This window comes from Glandiceps talaboti, chromosome 15 (genome assembly GCF_964340395.1).
Source record: "Glandiceps talaboti chromosome 15, keGlaTala1.1, whole genome shotgun sequence".
Lineage (NCBI taxonomy): Eukaryota > Metazoa > Hemichordata > Enteropneusta > Spengelidae > Glandiceps > Glandiceps talaboti.
In genome coordinates, this window is record NC_135563.1 from 17052151 (window position 1) to 17069439 (window position 17289).

Genomic DNA, 17289 nt, shown 5'->3' on the forward strand with positions numbered 1-17289 from the left:
TGCACCCGCACATGTGGTTCTGATATACATTCATATATAATGTAAAATTTACAATATCTGCCGTCGTTAAATTCTAACAAATCGTGTCTCACTGCAATCTTATCCTTCAGGTTGTCTGTACTTAGTGCTATCACCTCCGTACAACAACGTCTCAAGCTTTATTCCAAAGTACCGCCAAATGGTCTTGTAATCTACTGTGGTACCATTGTCACAGAAGATGGCAAAGAGAAGAAAGTCAACATCGATTTTGAACCATTCAGAGCTATCAATACGTCACTCTATCTGTGTGACAACAAATTCCATACAGAGGTAAGTGTATTAGTGTAGAAATACATGTGTATTGTACTACCAGATTGTGAAGTTCAAATGACAGTGTCTGTAAGTGAGATAACAAATTGGCTAAATTCAGTGTGCAAATTGCACAAGTCATGTATGAGGTGCCAAAGGTTTGTTTCTGCATTCATTACACTTGTACTGATTACTGCCATCAACTTTCATATGATTTTGGGTGATAAATAGTTGCAACTTACTCAACTCTGCAATTTTGGAAGTAAGCCCAACTAATCTTACCTTTGTTCTGCCATTTTGGGGATTTCCAGGAAGACGTTGTGGAAAAATTTGACAGGAAATGACATCACATTTACTAAATCCCTATCAAGACAAATTGAGTCTGATTGGAAGATTCCTCTAAAAATGTAAAAAAAAAAAATAAAAAAAAGAGAGAAGAAGAAAAGGCATTGTGATCAAGCAATTAGTTGTATGGTTTTATTTCTTAGTATCGTGTTGATAACTTGTAGAGTTTGTTTTCTTTGTAGGCCTTGACTGCTTTGTTGGCGGACGACAACAAGTTTGGTTTTATTGTAATGGATGGTAACGGAGCATTGTTTGGTACACTATCAGGTAACACCAGGGAAGTGTTACATAAATTCACTGTGGATCTCCCAAAGAAACATGGTAAGTCTACACATTGTCCCTACCCCATATCACCCAAAGAAACACATATCGGCACACACTCCCTACCTCATATCACCCAAAGAAACACATATCGGCACACTCCCTACCTCATATCACCCAAAGAAACGCATATTGGCATTGTCCCTCCCCATATCACCCAAAGAAACACATATCGGCACACTCCCTCCTCATATCACCCAAAGAAACGCATATTGGCATTGTCCCTCCCCATATCACCCAAAGAAACACATCGGCACACTCCCTACCTCATATCACCCAAAGAAACGCATATTGGCATTGTCCCTCCCCATATCACCCAAAGAAACACATATTGGCACACTCCCTACCCCATATCACCCAAAGAAACACATAACAGCACTGTCCCTACCCCATATCACCCAAAGAAACATAACAGCACTGTCCCTACCCCCACATCTCTCAAATAAATGCATATCAGCACTGCATTTTGTCCTGGCGTGTTCAACTGATTCTTACATCTTCTTTGTAGGTCGTGGTGGCCAGTCTGCCTTACGTTTTGCACGTCTTCGAATGGAGAAGAGACATAACTATGTGAGAAAGGTTGCAGAGACAGCAGTAACGCTGTACATTACCAACGATAAACCCAACATTGCTGGCCTTATCTTAGCTGGTTCTGCTGATTTTAAGACAGAACTCAGTCAATCCGACATGTTTGATCCAGTAAGTTCATATTGGTTTCTGTTCTAGTTAATAACGAACGAGTATCTATGTTGTATCAAGAAATCAATCTCAGTTTTAAAGTGATCTAAATAGTGAAGGGGACTACGGATTTGTGAAAGTAGAATATACACTTATTGAGCATGCTTTTCATTAAGGGTAACATTGAAAATAACGATTGTGAATTAAATTACATTAGAATTTGACTCTGGTTTAATTGCCTCAAAGCCATTTACAGTTTAACTAGCTGGTGAAGTTATAATTGTGCCAATACATTACAGGAGTCAACACTCCCAGAACTGAACAAGACCTCTGCAGTAACAGTGAAAAATCAAATGTACTAAAACTGTGTAATCAGCTTGGCAAATTCTGTTGCATATGTAAACCAATAATATGCAGAAAGTGGAAAAATATTTGTGTCATCCGATTTTGTAGTGGCTGAACACAAGTTAATTATATAAAAGATATTTTAATTCCAGAAACAAATCGTGAAAAATTGCATGTATAATAATTGAAATTCTTTTCTATGAGGTTTAACTCACTCGGATTTTTTGCCTTGTTTTTATCAGCGTCTTCAAGCCAAAGTTTTGAAATTGGTGGATGTTTCTTATGGAGGGGAGAATGGTTTCAACCAAGCCATTGAGCTGTCTTCTGAAGTCTTGGCCAATGTCAAGTTTATTCAGGAGAAGAAACTGATTGGTATGTCTTGATATTATGTATTTTATCCATTAGAAAGTCATTGCTTTAATGTAAATGGTGAATCAGAAAGTGTGTAGTGTGTTGCAGTATAATGTAGAATTTTTAGTATCCAGTTATTTTCGTAAATAAATAAATGTTCCTTTGGGTTATTATTTGCAACCCCCAAAGGGAACACCTTAGAAGGCTGTAGGAATGAACCCTGTTCTTTGTATATCTGTGTGACCGTCCATGGCCAACTGTATCCCTGACAACCACAACTCAGTTTCAATCAAACCTGGCACACATGTCAGATACCATGGGGTGTGGGGGGGGGGGGGGGGGTTATCGCATGCACATCAATTGTTCACTACCGTATTGTTCAAATGTACCAGACGGTTAAAGCTAAAAAGGCACTTCAGGTATCATAATAATTATGAGAAAAATGTACATGCCAGATGATAGCATGTATGTATCATTGTATGACACAAGCTAAGTTGTACATGTTCAAACAGAAAATACATTATTTATTCCCTTATCATAACACATGCCTGTGTCATTGGTTCGATTGTACATGAAATATGGTTACAAATATTAAAAATCAACAATTTACTTTCTCTGGTGTAATTACGTTATTCTCCAAAAATGTTATCGTTCAGCCGAAAAGTACTGTAGGCAATGGGTTTGTCAGTACACACGTCTTCAACTCATATTGACAAGGCCCCTTAGGTCACTCATGCTTTCCTTCGCTGAATAAAAAAAAAATATTCTTGAATATGATTTATTTTCCAGATTAAATATGAATTGTAAAAATATTTGTCTACTAATAACATAGTATGTATGTTTATTTGATTTCTCAACTAGGCAAGTATTTTGATGAGATTTCACAAGATACAGGCAAGTTTTGTTTTGGTGTAGACGATACCCTGAAGGCCCTAGAGATGGGTTCAGTGGAGATTCTGATTGTATGGGAAAACCTGGATATTATGAGATATGTTCTGAAAAACCACCAAACTGATGGTAAGTGACTTTAATGAAGTGATGTATTATAGCAGTATCTGGTGTAATAGTCACCAACAGACTTGTCAAGCAATTATTCTTTGTCAATTTCAACAGTTTATTTTGTTGTGTTAGTGTGTTTGAAAAAATCTTCTGATAGTATATGATGTCAATGGAGTCCTTTACCTGGTTTACATCAGCTGACAGTTTCGGTCATAAATTTTCACAGTTGCCATATTTCACATTCTCATTGGTAATATTACCAACAGTTTATACCAGCTGTACCTAAGACAATATCTTTGCTACGGTTTGGGAAGAGGGGTAGAATCTGAGAAAATGTATACAGATTTCCATATCTTGTGCAATAATTTTGGTTGGGAACCCCAGTAAAGTATATGTACTTTGGGAACATAAGTAGATTTTATATATTTTCTACCATCCACAAAAATGCTTTAAGGGTACATGTAACTTTTGAATGTTTTAGTCAGAGAAAACTTATCCATGCTACATTGTCATGTGAAGCAGACAACAAGCCCCAGCTAGTCATGAAGAAATTTCCTAGAAATTTATTCATTCGACATTTATAATAGCCAAGCTTTCATATTGACCCTTGTATATTGACTGTTTCAGAGGAGAAGGTACTTCATCTTACGCCTGAACAAGAAAGGGATAGGACGCATTTTGTGGATAAAGATGTAAGTATTACTATGTTGACATCACTTTCGACAAGCTAAGACAGAAACAAACTACTAAAAGTACTGTTTTGACATGATGACAATAAAACCCTCTCTTTACCAAGGACATATTTGTTTGTACACAAATAACTAAGTTGAGCAAAACTTGATTAATCTGTCAATGATTGTTAAAACTAATCTTCAGTTGTGCGTCGTGTGTATGATATCAACCTGTTTTTTAATCAGAGTCGTTGTGAAATAACTCTAAAATACGGTAACAATTTGGCTGTATTGGGTTGTCTTTTGCTAATGGCAAAGACACGTGTAGTGTGGCTTTTATGTGTGACTCGGAAGGTCTATGTTTGGTGACTTACAAAATGTAACATCATTCGTTCCAAGTACAAATTACTAGTATGGCTCGCCTTGAACTCATACCTGTGGTGTTTGTTTTTTGTCTTTACAGAGTGGTGTAGAGCTTGAGTTGGTAGACTCACAACCTTTATTGGAATGGCTAGCAAACAATTACAAAACATTTGGTAAGTTTTCAACTCTAGTCAAATATGAACATTGTGATAGAAACGATTGTCTAATTAAATCAAAATCCAGAAATGAATATTACACAATCTTTGGAGTGTATGTCTCATGTTTAGTATTTTCTTACTACCAAAGTCCACTTAAAACCTGCTATCATTAAAAAACTGTTTTTTTTCAGAATTTTCTTATTAGTCTATATAGACAGACAAGCTAAGTAGTTGAGTAGATGTACTGATTTTGTGACCCAGAGTTAGGGTTTTGTCCAGTGACTGGACATTGTACTCTGTTGCATTTCCTAATATGTATTCACAGCAACTGCACAAAGACATTATGATAGCGCCCTCACTGGTTTTGGTTGAAAAGGTTTGAGAGAAGACGCCATTACTTTCTTGCAAATGTCTGAATGAAGTTTACCAATACGATCTTTGCTAAAACCCATATAATTACTCTCACTACCACTTCAATAACTGATATCTCTTTCCTTCTCGTAATTTTTTTCTTATTTTATTTTATTTTTTTTAGGTGCAACATTAGAAATCATCACAGACAGGTCACAAGAAGGGTCACAGTTCTGTAAAGGGTTTGGTGGAATTGGAGGAATTCTCCGTTACCGCGTCGACTTCCAACAGTTAGAGTTTGACGACGATGACCTTTGTGACATTGACGATTATTAGATTTTATAGCTGCATCAATGAGTTACAACACACTTAGCCGTCATTAAGATGATGCCTATTATGAAAAATTTCTTCCTGCCTTCGAAGAAAGTTGGCTCAAAATTTGATCACTTTAACGACTTTTAAAACTGCAGCATCATGTTACCATGGAAACCATGTAAAAGGTTTCAGTTTATCAGAAGAAAAAAAAATAAGGAACAAAATTTTTGTGAATTATGTTTCCACTATATTGAAGGCAGGTTTGAAAAACTTTAAACTTATTCGTTCTGGTATTTGGTGTCACTTATTATTAAGTATATCATTGCATCTAGAAATTTAGAGATACCAATATCCTGAATTTGTTTGACAAAAGGATGTTTAGACGATTTGTTTCTGAGTCAATTTTAATTTCACTGTCAGTTTGCAAAGAGCTGTGTTCAGGAACTTGCACAACCATCCTACAAAGTTAACTCCTCAAAACAAGTGAAAAAAAAAAAATGTTTATTTTAGTCCAATCCCCCCAAAAAAAACATTTGCGTCCCCAGATAACCAAAAATGAGGTCTTGAACTGTACTGCCATCATATGTTGCCATGACAATGTGTTGTTGAAAGAATGGTTTATTTGGTTGAAATTACAACAGTTTTTTACCCTCTAGTCAGGATAGATCTGAAATCAATCCATCACTGCCAATGTCGTCAGCCAGCAAATGATGTGTGTAGTAAAAACACGTCGATGGAAACTCCCCTATCAGTTGACATCCGGGATGTCCTTCTTCTTATGTAGGTAGTATTGATACCCTAAGCTGAATCATGGAAGAGAAAAAGCAGATGAAAAAATCTGCTGTTCGTTTCAGTTTCTGCTGATTTGTCATTCAAAGCATATGTGGCTGATAGTGTAATAATACTATCAGGAGGGTGATAAGATGGCTGATAAGGGTAATAATACTATCAGGAGGGTAATAATATGGCTGATAGGGTAATAATTGTATCAGAATGGTGATAAGATGGCTGATAAGGGTAATAATACTTACTAGAGGGTCAACAACACTTGTGAAAGGGCAACATTATTTTGAAAAAGTCTCAAGAGGTTGGCAAAATCCAGCTAAGTGTGTTGTAACTTGTTGGTGCAGCATATGTAAATAGTATGACATGATATGCTCTATGAGCACAGGACTTTTTCAAATATTTATATCATGTTTGTTGCCATAGTACCAGGGTTTTACTCCAACTTTTCCTCTGTAGAGAGTTGTTAACACAAATTTTCAGGGCATTCTGAAATGTTTATTTTTGTACAAAACTTTTAAAAAAAATAACAAGTCTAAGATTTTTTTGTACCTGGGAGATTGTGGGTGGGGAACATAATTCGTTGGCTACCAATAATTAGTTCAACTTCTACAGTATTTTGTCACGTCCTTATATGGAAGCAAGAATCTCATAGTGGACCCCCTAAGTAACTGGTAGTATGGCAATAAACATGAACATTGCACAAGATGACAAGTCTGGGTATTCACTGTATGCTAGTTTTAGTGCAGGGAACACTATTGCAAGGTGGCTATTACCAATTTCCAGTTTCACCCAAAATGTATTTTAATAGTTGGTTGGATAAAGAAAGGAAAAAGGACCTTAGCTGAATTAGATGCTGAATTTTTGACTGGTGAGTAAATTTCAAAAAGGAGAAGTGAGACAGTACTTTGTCGTTTCAACACATCTTATATCAGCTAAGATTGTACCAATCACCACCAGTTCTTTAGGTGACCAACATCATGTTCAAGGTAACTTATACAGTCCAAAGGGCGGCATTATGTTGTTGATGTTGGACTCTCTAAATTACTTGGACTATCCTGTTCACTTTTGTAGACAATGTGGTCAAAGTTTTGTATTTGCTGACATTGAAAAAATAATATATCTATGTTGGCTGAAACAAGTCTTCTGACAGTAGATCTTTTATATCCAAATTAGGATATTGCAAATTGTTTTATGCCCAAATATGGACATTACAATTTGTTTTATGCCCAAATATGCATATTGCCATTTATATATACCCAAATAAGGACATAGTAAATCCTTCATATCCAAATATGGTAGTAGATATCTGCATATCCAAATAATGGATACAGTAGAACTCCAAGTAAGGTACTGGTAATAGTAGTAGAAGTCTTGCATATCCCAAAAGAGTGAAACCCTGCACACCCATAAGGAAATCCAACATGTGGTAGAACCTTGCATATCCAAATAAGGATATAGTAAAACCATGCATATCCAAATAAGGAAGTAGTAAAACCATGCATATCCAAATAAGGAAATGGCAGAATCCTGCATACTCATTTAGGACACTGATAACATGAAAAACAAGACACTAACAGTCACCTTCCTGTGTAAATCGTTTTTGAGTCTTGCCTCACCAGCCTGAAAGTGGCCAAGTTCATTATTCTCGATCAAAGGGTCTGCTAAACCCCAAATCTTTGCCATAAAATGTGACCACATGCATACAGTGAATGTTTCCAGACTTGTGTTTTTGTGCATTGACTTTTGCTACAGGTACAAAGACTAATGTATATGGACCATGGAATTCAATAAAAAAGAAAGAAGTTTGTTTTTATGTCTTTGGACAAAGATTTTTAATAGAAAACTTAATGTAAAACTTGTACTTTATTTCTTCATGAGAAGAACGTTTGAATTTTCAAGTTTTGCACAAATTTCCAGACAAGACAGCTGAGGAACTTGTAGTTAGTTCAAAAGTGACTCGCATGATCCACGTGACGGGTTTGTTCCCCTACCGATTGTAATTACATTGTGAACAATTTATGGCAGTGTATAGCAAACCATGTTTTATTGTATGCAAGATTTGAGTAACTACTAGCTCAACATTTTTTTTGTAATATTTTTTCTTCTCAGGAGAAACATGATAGGTTAGTTAGAAATGAGAACAAATTGTGTTAGACTGCCACGAAAATCAAGTGTAGAGATTCCAACTGTAACCTTTGACCCAACTGGTAACCTTTCACCTCGGGTTTCAAATTTAGAAATTTATGCAAATCAGCATATTTCAATTGCAATATAAGGCTGCCATTGTATTAAATCGGTCTTGGTGCCTTCCTTACGGCACCTAGAGTGTCTTGTGTATATATGTTCATGTTTTTGTTTTGTTTCACAGCTCTTTGCAAATGGATTGGAAATTTTACCTACCTCATTTCTCTGCTTCCCCCAAAAGAGAAAATAGAAGTTTGATAGGGAAAGGATGATGAAGATAAAGATAAAGGGAAAGTGGTAATTTTTGCCAAAATTGTGGATACTAAGAAAAAATTAAAGGGTCTGTCACTTGAGGGCACTGTTTAAGGCATAGCTTAATACACTATACTTCCAATCATTCGCATTCATCATTTGTATTGATTCCTAAACTTTAAAGCTGATATCTTGTGTATCAGTTGCTTTCAGTCGCCAGTCTCCATAGTTCTTGCAACATTTGTTCAGTTGTCATAGCATTCACTAGTCAAAAAGAGATCTTGCAAACAGTCTGGCAGATGAGAATGTACCTTTTCAAAAGTACTTTGACCAATCACAACAAATATTACAAGCAGTCTAGCATATGGGAATCTACCTTTTTAAAAATACTTTAACCAATCACGGCAGATCTTACAAACAGTCTGGCATATGAGAATCTACCTTTCAAAAGTACTTTAACCAATCACAACCGTTCTTAGAAAAAGTTTGGTGCGTGTGAAAAGCATATGCCAGTCTCAATGAAGTACCAAAAGACACAGAAATTTGCATGTTTTTTACGCACCAATTTAGACACGGTCAAACTGCAGACACCCTTGATTCTCTGATATATATAATCTTCTGCAATGTAGATGTTTCATAAACATACAAAATGGTTTCCTGAGAACTGAAATGACAATATTAATACTGAAAATCATCACTTTGAACAAAATGTCAGCAAAGGTGAAATTAGAACTACTGTTTGTATGTAACACACTATAACATCTTCAAAACTGCAGTTTCAAAGTACAAAAATAATGACGCTTGTTGAAATCTTTGTTTAATCCCTCCATGATAGACAGCGAAAAATGAACCAAGTTTATGTCGCATGCAAAGTTACATTAATAAGATTAGTCAGAAACCACCATAATGGCCGAGTATTATCACAATCTCAAATATGCACATATTAGTATTTTGATACGAATACGAACTCTTGCACTTGGAGACCGGAAATACATGTACCCTCATCCAAGGAACTGCCTTCTTTTTATATCACTTTATATCCCCCAAAAAAGTTTCAATTGTAAATATATAAATCAACTTTATGCTTTACAGAAATATGTGGGTTGATATTATTTCCTTTGTTTCATTGCTTTTCCTTCATCTTGCTTTTTGCAGATTTATTTTTTTGTCTTCTGTACATTTTTTGACTTGACAAGTCTTTACATTTCGTATTGCCTTACCAGCCAGGTGATGGTACCAATAAAATATCTAAATGCAATGAACAACTAAAAACACTGAAGTGGCCGTATGTTTATTTTGAATCAAACATAATACACACATCTTAACTTTCACACATCGCCAACCCGAAAGGTGAGGTGAAGAAGTTGACCTTGGTCTGGTCAATGTTCGTAGGGTACCCTTCTAGTGATTGGGAGTTTCTAGCCTTTAGTTCTGCCAATTAGATCCAAACATTGGTATTGATTAATGCAGTGCCTTTACACAGATTTACTGTGGTGGTAGTGCATGTACATGGAATGGGAAACTACCAGTGCCTTTTAAATTATATAAGTGGTGGTAGTGGTGGGATCGAGTCCTTGCCACTTATTCTGGGACACGTGTTCCTTTCGGATCTCACATACCCATGTTTTTGTAATATTTGAACAGGAAGTATTGGGTCATGTTTTCGAGAAAGGAAATTGAGGGAGGGTCACATTTTGTGGAAAAGACCAGACTTGACACCTCCCCTCCCCCTCCTAATCATTACTGAAGATTCCCTTCAGTGTTAATAATGTGTTTATACGTTAGTTATTTTTCGTTTCCAATCATAATGAGTTGGCGTGTCTCAGTTGTCCTTGTCAACCTATAATATTGTAGTATCAAAGTTGAAAATCTGTTTCCGTGATGTCTGAGAAAAGTCACCACTGAGGGCGTATTACCTGGGGAAAAACTTACTCGTCTCGGCTTTTCAATTTTCCATGTTTTGAAATGGCTGCCGACGGGACGAATTGGTTTCATAACGTCTTCCGAGTTTTAAAAGATAATACTTTTGCACTCCACATCAACATCGAGAGTTAAAACTATCAAAAATAATACATGTTCATAAATAATATTTTATTAAATTCAAATGATGATAAAGGAATCCAACACAAGTATTTAAATGACACTTTGTACATTAAAAAAAAAAACGTGTATATGGCGTGTGGGTCACTTTGAAAAGTTCAGACTTCAGGCTGAGTCAACTAGGCGCTGAAGTCAGTGGGGAGGGGGCGTCTTGATACGAAGTTCAACTTCGAAACGGCTACTTGAACCCCTCCCCTCAGTGAAAACATTATCACGACATTAGATCTTGTGTGTTTGATAATCTGGTATCACTAGACACTTACTCCGTGGTGATTTCAGTTCACTGTTATGAGTCTATTTTGTAATCTGGGTGATACAATATGTCTCGTGTAACAGTATTCTAGTTCTGAAATGTTGTGTTGCTACGGTTATCTTTGGATTGTCCAGATGATAGACGCCCTCAGTGTTCTGTGAAAGGTTTGCACAGTCTTTGTGATATCAGATCGTTCTGCTTTGTTTGAAACTTAGTAAATCTTGCCGATGTGTTTAAAATCTTGTTCCTTAAAGTGATACAGCCTATAACCCCAACATCATTTTCATCTAAAGTCAGGGTATGAAATATACTTAAATTCAAACTAAGATTTATTTAGGAGTGAATCAGCATATCAACTCGAATAGTGTCAATTGTTGAAAATACAGACAGAGCTTGAAATCGAGACTGTCGGTTTTTTCCAAATGTTAGAATCTCTAAAATATCTCCAATCTAGTTGTAATAATGTAAGAATAAATATATATGAAATAAAAATTATTTTAAAAAGCAAAACGTTACAGACTTTGCCTCTCTGTACATGCACCCATACCCACCATGAAATGGACCATAGTGACAGAATATGATGATATTCGAATATTCAATTCATTGCTAACAACACTATGTCAATTTTATGATCATTGACTAGTACTCATTTAGTAGGATCGTGAGCACAGCCCCTTCTTGAAATAGATCACATAATATGATAATAACCTTGCGTTGTTAACAGGACATGACAAAACAGCGTCCATTTCACTCATGTTCATTACTATTACACCTTTGAAACAAATCATCCCATGAAATAGATCACAGCATATGATGATAGTCATTGCTAACGGGACAAGATAAAACAGTGGTGTCCATTTCATGATCACTACTACCACTACTGCAGATATCGTCATCAGTCTGTTCTAGCACTGTATCGTCTTCCCCGTTCTGTGACGTCAGTTCTGCCAGTTTTGCACGTTGTTGTTCAAGAGTCTGTTTCCTCCATTTGATACGTCGATTCTGAAACCATACTTTGACCTGCGCTTGGGTCAGATTGAGGGAAGACGCCAGAAAATATCGCTCACTTCCAACCATATACTGTTGTCTGGCAAATTCACATTCCAATTTTTCCAACTGTTCAGCCGTAAAGATAGTCCGTACTCGTTTCGGCTTGGGTTTTCCCCAACCGCATTTTGGGACCTCTCTCTTCGTCGTGTTTTCTACTCGGATAAAACAGAGTAAACTTATTAGACATGCACACACATGCACGCAACTTGAACACATACATTTTTCAAATATGCCTATTTCCCTTATATACAATAGCCCGCAAGATGCGTCTTGTTGTTCAACCTTAATCAGTGGGTGCTGGCTGATAGACGTGCGCTACACGTCGTATCTTACAGGCTACCTGCAATCTCAGACCACTATAAAAATATAGTGGTCTGAGCTACAATCGAGACCGGTATACCGGGGCAGAATCATGTAGTCTTACTCGGCAAACATCTCGTTAATACTCGGGCTGTGTAGTACTACATTTCATAGCCTGGTTTAACAAAAAGATTACCAGTATATACCCGTATGTTGCTTGAGCTTTTAATTATCTTAGCAGATTGTCGTGAACTCGAGAAACGTTCATTATTTTCGCGATTTTATTATTATTTTCTTGAATACGTAAAAAAAAGTTTAGGGTCGGCGTGACAAACTAGGTGGAGTCGGGTAACCGGAACCAAACACTTTTTATAGGCCTTACGACGATTTTGAAATTGTAACCCCGAAGTCGAGTGTAATTTTGCATTTGGGAGAACGCATCGGTCTGGTAAAAATTATATCTTGACTCGCACAGCTTGTAAATTTCATAACAATGTCACATTTCATAGTATGAAATGAAATCAACATCAAGTAGTAGGGCTACCTACTTTCATAAAACCAAACTAGAAATGTATTCTACTTTAAAGTGAATACCAAGCTATGGCTAACTCAATTGTCAGAACAATACATTCAGCACGTTTTAGGTGTTCATATCATTTAATTTTTCAATTGATTCCAACAGGTGGTTAAATTCACAATGTACCATTAAAATGATACAGTGAAATTAAACCAATGTAAGAAATCCGTGACAGTTTCGGTAATATGAGACCTTCACGTACACACAATTAAAAAACATCGAATCTTAATGTTTACACACTTTTCAAAGTTTTTTTTTGTTTTCAATGATCCATGATAAATATTGAATTATAAAAATGATGGATGGTCGAGTGGGAAAATATGTATCCGTACGGTGGTATTGATATCTATAATTGATATGGTTTGGTTCAATACATTAAAGTACATGCGATAATCATGATTTTAATAATGTAATTGTATAAAATGACCCATTTATCGTGAGATCGAACATATTGTCTTGACTTTTGTCATTTCCCCTTTCACAATAGAGTGGTGCGTTTTGTATTATTCGTGACTCACATTACAATACATGGCATTGCTTTTAGAGAGTTTTACGGTAAATGTAGTTTGTTATATTGATTCAAACTGGGTGAGAGTAATCTAGTAATTGACAATCACGAGGATGTCTGAATAATTGTACGATTTTACTAACACAGAGTGTAACTTTTGCCAATACTTAGTTGAAAATGAACTGCAAATTTATATATTTCTGTGCACTGTAATACCCAAGGAGACCGATACGTTTAAAGATAGCAACTGCACTGTTTAACTTCGACACTTAGTATTAGCTTATTTGATTAGTTAACCTCACTGACAACAAAACTGTTAGGTTACACTGGAATTAAATTAGGCATTCAATTGTAGAAAGAGCGCTCTGAAAAATGAGCGACGTGGTTTGCTTAATTTTGTAATTTTATCTTTCTCAGTCTTGTGTTTAAAAATTAACTAAGAACAGAAAGATGTGTCAAACCATGTAACGTGTCGGGGCAGCTTGGTGGTGTAACTGCATTATTTCATTATGTTTTATCGCGATCTTAGAAATAAGAAGGTCTAACTAAAAAGTTCGTGTTTATTGAATAAACCAGAACTTGTCACGTGCACCCTTTCAGTGTGGGAGTTGTGTACGTATAGAGACGAGTAGCTGAGATGACACATAAGGGTACCCACCATCAATTTTACAAACTATTGCATTCAAAGGTTCGAAATGGATTTCTTGGATATTACTGTAATAGTGGGACTTGAAAAAGCAAAGTTTCCACCCGTTACTGCAAGCCCACCGATAAACATATCAATCTGTTACAAACTCTCTTCCTTAACATTGAAAATAACCCCTTCCATATTACCAGTCAGGGATTCATCGGATGTGTTTTACTGAACTAGCCGAATTGACGCAACGTCTTGTAAAGAGAGGATGTGATAGAAGACAAAAACCAAATCCCAAGAGTCGGAACATTATCTTTGGAAAATTCTTCGGCGAAACAACATCGAAAAAATACTGCAGTACGTGTACCGAGTACCATCGGTAATAGATAGTTTTCATGTTCAAGTGAATGTTACAAACCGAATTATACGCGTACTTTGAAAATGTCCGTCGGGGTGCGAAACTAGTCGACGATTCATGTCGTTGCTGTACTCACTTTTATTACTAGTCTATTAACTAACTGCTAAGTTTTCAAGTTATTTTTGTATTTATTATGTACAAGAGGGGTAAGTTTAGATTTCGAAAACTTGGTTCAGAAACACTTGCATTGGTGAATAACAGAAAACCGATTCATTTTAAATAAAGCTTAAATCTTCACATTCAGAGTATTATAGCATGATGAATAATCCTATTCAAACTCATTATTCGGTGATTATACAGTCCGTGGACTGGAGATACGAAAAAGGACGGAAAGTTCGGGAGATAAATAAACGTTTCAAGTTTCGTTTTCATCGTCCTTGTCATTTTAAACTTGACGCAGTTTTTTTTGTATCAATATTGTATTAGTGTTTACTGTGTTAATTTCAGGATAAATCGCGACAGTAGCATTGTTATAAATTATAATATTGAAATGTACATTGTTCTACTGACTCTTGCTAAATCATCACTCGATATTGACATAATTCATCAAACATTGGCATTACGTATATACAATTAAATGATATAATTTAGTATACAAAATAATGAGAAAACCACTGCCCCTAACTATATGCTAACAACGCCAGAAGACAGTGTTTTGTTCCATCGAAGGCATGCAAGGAAAATTTCTATGCCAGAATCATTTAATGGTGTTAACATTTTTCTGTAAGTACATTAACTCGAATTCAAAACTACACCACTTCAATAAGACATACATACAATAGAACGTGGTTCTCTATGAGGAGAAATACACAACCCACTTCTCTATCTCAATATACAGTTAAGATTTGTGCAACCAGGTGATCTGGTATAATATCGGATATATAGATGCCAAATCACGTACCCTCACAATCATTAAAATCCTTTAATTGTCTCTCAATAGCCTATCAAACAAAAAGACACGTGGAATGCTCTTTCGAGTAAGTTGCTTAGAATAGAAACTGTTTTCTTGTCTTCAGCAAATCATTAATATGTGAGAATAACAAGGAAAATGTTTTCCCATTTCTATAAGCTTTAACTATATCTTTGTTTCGAAAACGAGAGCTAAACGTGACCCCCCCCCCCCGCGCTTGATTTCTAACCTTAAAATGTATGTCTTAGCTGACATATAATATTTTGAATAAATCATATTACCTGCTATATCAATCTCCGTACATGTACCGTCTTTGGGAAATAACATTTCGCTGTTTGAAATGTAGGCTCTCCGGCAGTCAACGTTGCAATGCTTTGGTGAATGTTTTAACCTTGATCTTGGCGTTGAAGTCGCAGGTGTCCAACCTGAGTCATACCGTGATTCTATCGAGCTTCGGAGATATTGTTGATCTATCGCCTGTATTTGTGGTGACGATGGCGTTAACATTTTATTGCTACCTCGAAGAATCGCCTCGATCGTGAAAGACTTCCCTCGGTCTTTCGTGTTCATGACGATGTTCGGCATCGGTACGGAGCCTGTGCGAATATGGTGGGGTGAGTACATCGTCGGTAAGTAGTGATAAAATGATGGTAGTTGAAGACGCAGTTGTTGTGGTGTCAGTGCTTTCGGAATTGGTGTATTCATCTTAAAAAAGTCAGTGTTCGTCTGTAATGAGTACACGGTGGAGTGTTGGTTTTTGAACAGCACTCAATGAAAATACATACCTGGTCTATCACCTACGTGTTAATGCTCTTTTTCATAAGCCAATTGTGAGTAGTTATTCAACGCTCTCTCTTTTCAGTGAGAGAAAACGTGTCAATGTATACCATGAATAGGTTGGTGCGAATGTCTTTATGAAGCCTTTAAATAATTAAATACACACATTTTTCACAGCCTCGCCGTCAATTACACCGAACGAAAAAGTGATTTCCATTCGTTCGGTTTCCCGGGCAAAGTATTTTCCAATTATTGGTTCTTTAATTGGTTTATATTTGTTATCCTTCGTGTCAATCTTTCCCCTTTAATGAATTGATGATTTAAACATTATTATTAATTTAGCGCTTCAGTTGTCACAAATGATAAAAGGATCATGGGAAATGGGGTGTCAATATGGTAACTCGGAGTCTATGCTACGAGATGCCTATTTCTCCGCCTTCAAATATAGGGTTTTTGATCGTCATGACCTATTGATGTTAGAGGATTCATTGAAACCTATCATTACGAGTCATTTATTGACGTCTATATTACAAATTGGTTCTCTCAGCTAAGGGAGGCCGTATTGCTGGCAGTACGGACCGCAACAACATTTACCAGTCAACTGCCGAGGCTTTCTTTCAAACAAAAACGAATTCGCTAACATGAATTGAAAAATCATTTCAACGCAAGATGGTACTCTGGTTTAATTTTGCCATATTTTGTTAAAGTAATATTGGATTGCACTAGGAGCCGTCTATATAATCCGTGATTTTTTAATAATATTGAACAGGATTTCGGTTAAACATTGTGCGATGTAGGCTTATCTCTCTCTCTACTCGTATTCACCTGTAATGGCTTAATCAGTATTTGAATGGGTGGATGGCACATTTGTTATGTTCTCCGCGTTCTCACCATATGTTAGCCAGCGGTTCATATATTGGCTTTCTTTCAAACAAACAAATTGCATGTAGCTGAAGTAATCTCATGATGTGATATACACATGTTCACGATACACGATGCTATAACACGTGCATGTATTGTACATTTCATACTAGACATGTACATGAGACGTATACAACGAATTCGGAAAAATATACACTTCGGGTAAAACTTGATTTTGGGCTTGGCATCACACAGACCTTTTTGATAAACGCGGAAATGCTACGAGAACAAAAACTATCATATTTGGGCGTCTATTATAAATGAGATAATGATTGAATATGTACAGTAATTATGTTCCTGAATGTGTTAAAAATATTTTGATTGCCAAATTCGTATCTCAAACACTACACTAACTCTTGTCTGCTTAATGTAATAATGTTGGCTACTCACTTAGAAACCTGGTGAATCGATGTACGAGGAATCCGCATACTCAC

General features: G+C 36.2%; 2 protein-coding genes across 2 annotated transcripts in view; one reads left to right on the plus strand and one right to left on the minus strand.

Moving 5' to 3' along the window:
* Positions 1-9666, plus strand: part of LOC144446585 (eukaryotic peptide chain release factor subunit 1) — a 17266-nt gene extending 7600 nt beyond the window's left edge. Inside the window, exons 3-10 of the mRNA XM_078136385.1 lie at positions 111-309; positions 816-954; positions 1463-1653; positions 2220-2349; positions 3190-3345; positions 3955-4019; positions 4462-4534; positions 5055-9666. Of these exons, the coding sequence (XP_077992511.1) occupies positions 111-309; positions 816-954; positions 1463-1653; positions 2220-2349; positions 3190-3345; positions 3955-4019; positions 4462-4534; positions 5055-5206 (1105 nt within the window). The 3' untranslated portion in view covers positions 5207-9666. The remainder of the gene's footprint in view (positions 1-110; positions 310-815; positions 955-1462; positions 1654-2219; positions 2350-3189; positions 3346-3954; positions 4020-4461; positions 4535-5054) is intronic.
* A 1895-nt stretch (positions 9667-11561) lies between these two features.
* On the minus strand, positions 11562-15862 carry LOC144446275 (homeobox protein notochord-like). The gene is made up of 2 exons (XM_078136026.1): positions 15439-15862; positions 11562-11962 (listed from the first exon to the last, which is right to left on the minus strand). The coding sequence occupies exons 1-2, from the start codon at positions 15860-15862 to the stop codon at positions 11562-11564; spliced, it is 825 nt and encodes a 274-aa protein (XP_077992152.1).
* Between the last annotated feature and the right edge of the window lie 1427 nt (positions 15863-17289).

Coding starts and splice junctions, on each gene's coding strand:
- LOC144446275 (XM_078136026.1), bottom strand. CDS start 15,862: ATGAATACACCAATTCCGAAAGCACTGACACCACAACAACTGCGTCTT. Junction 11,963..15,438: donor TACGGAGATTGATATAGCAG/GTAATATGATTT, acceptor TTATCCGAGTAG/AAAACACGACGAAGAGAGAG.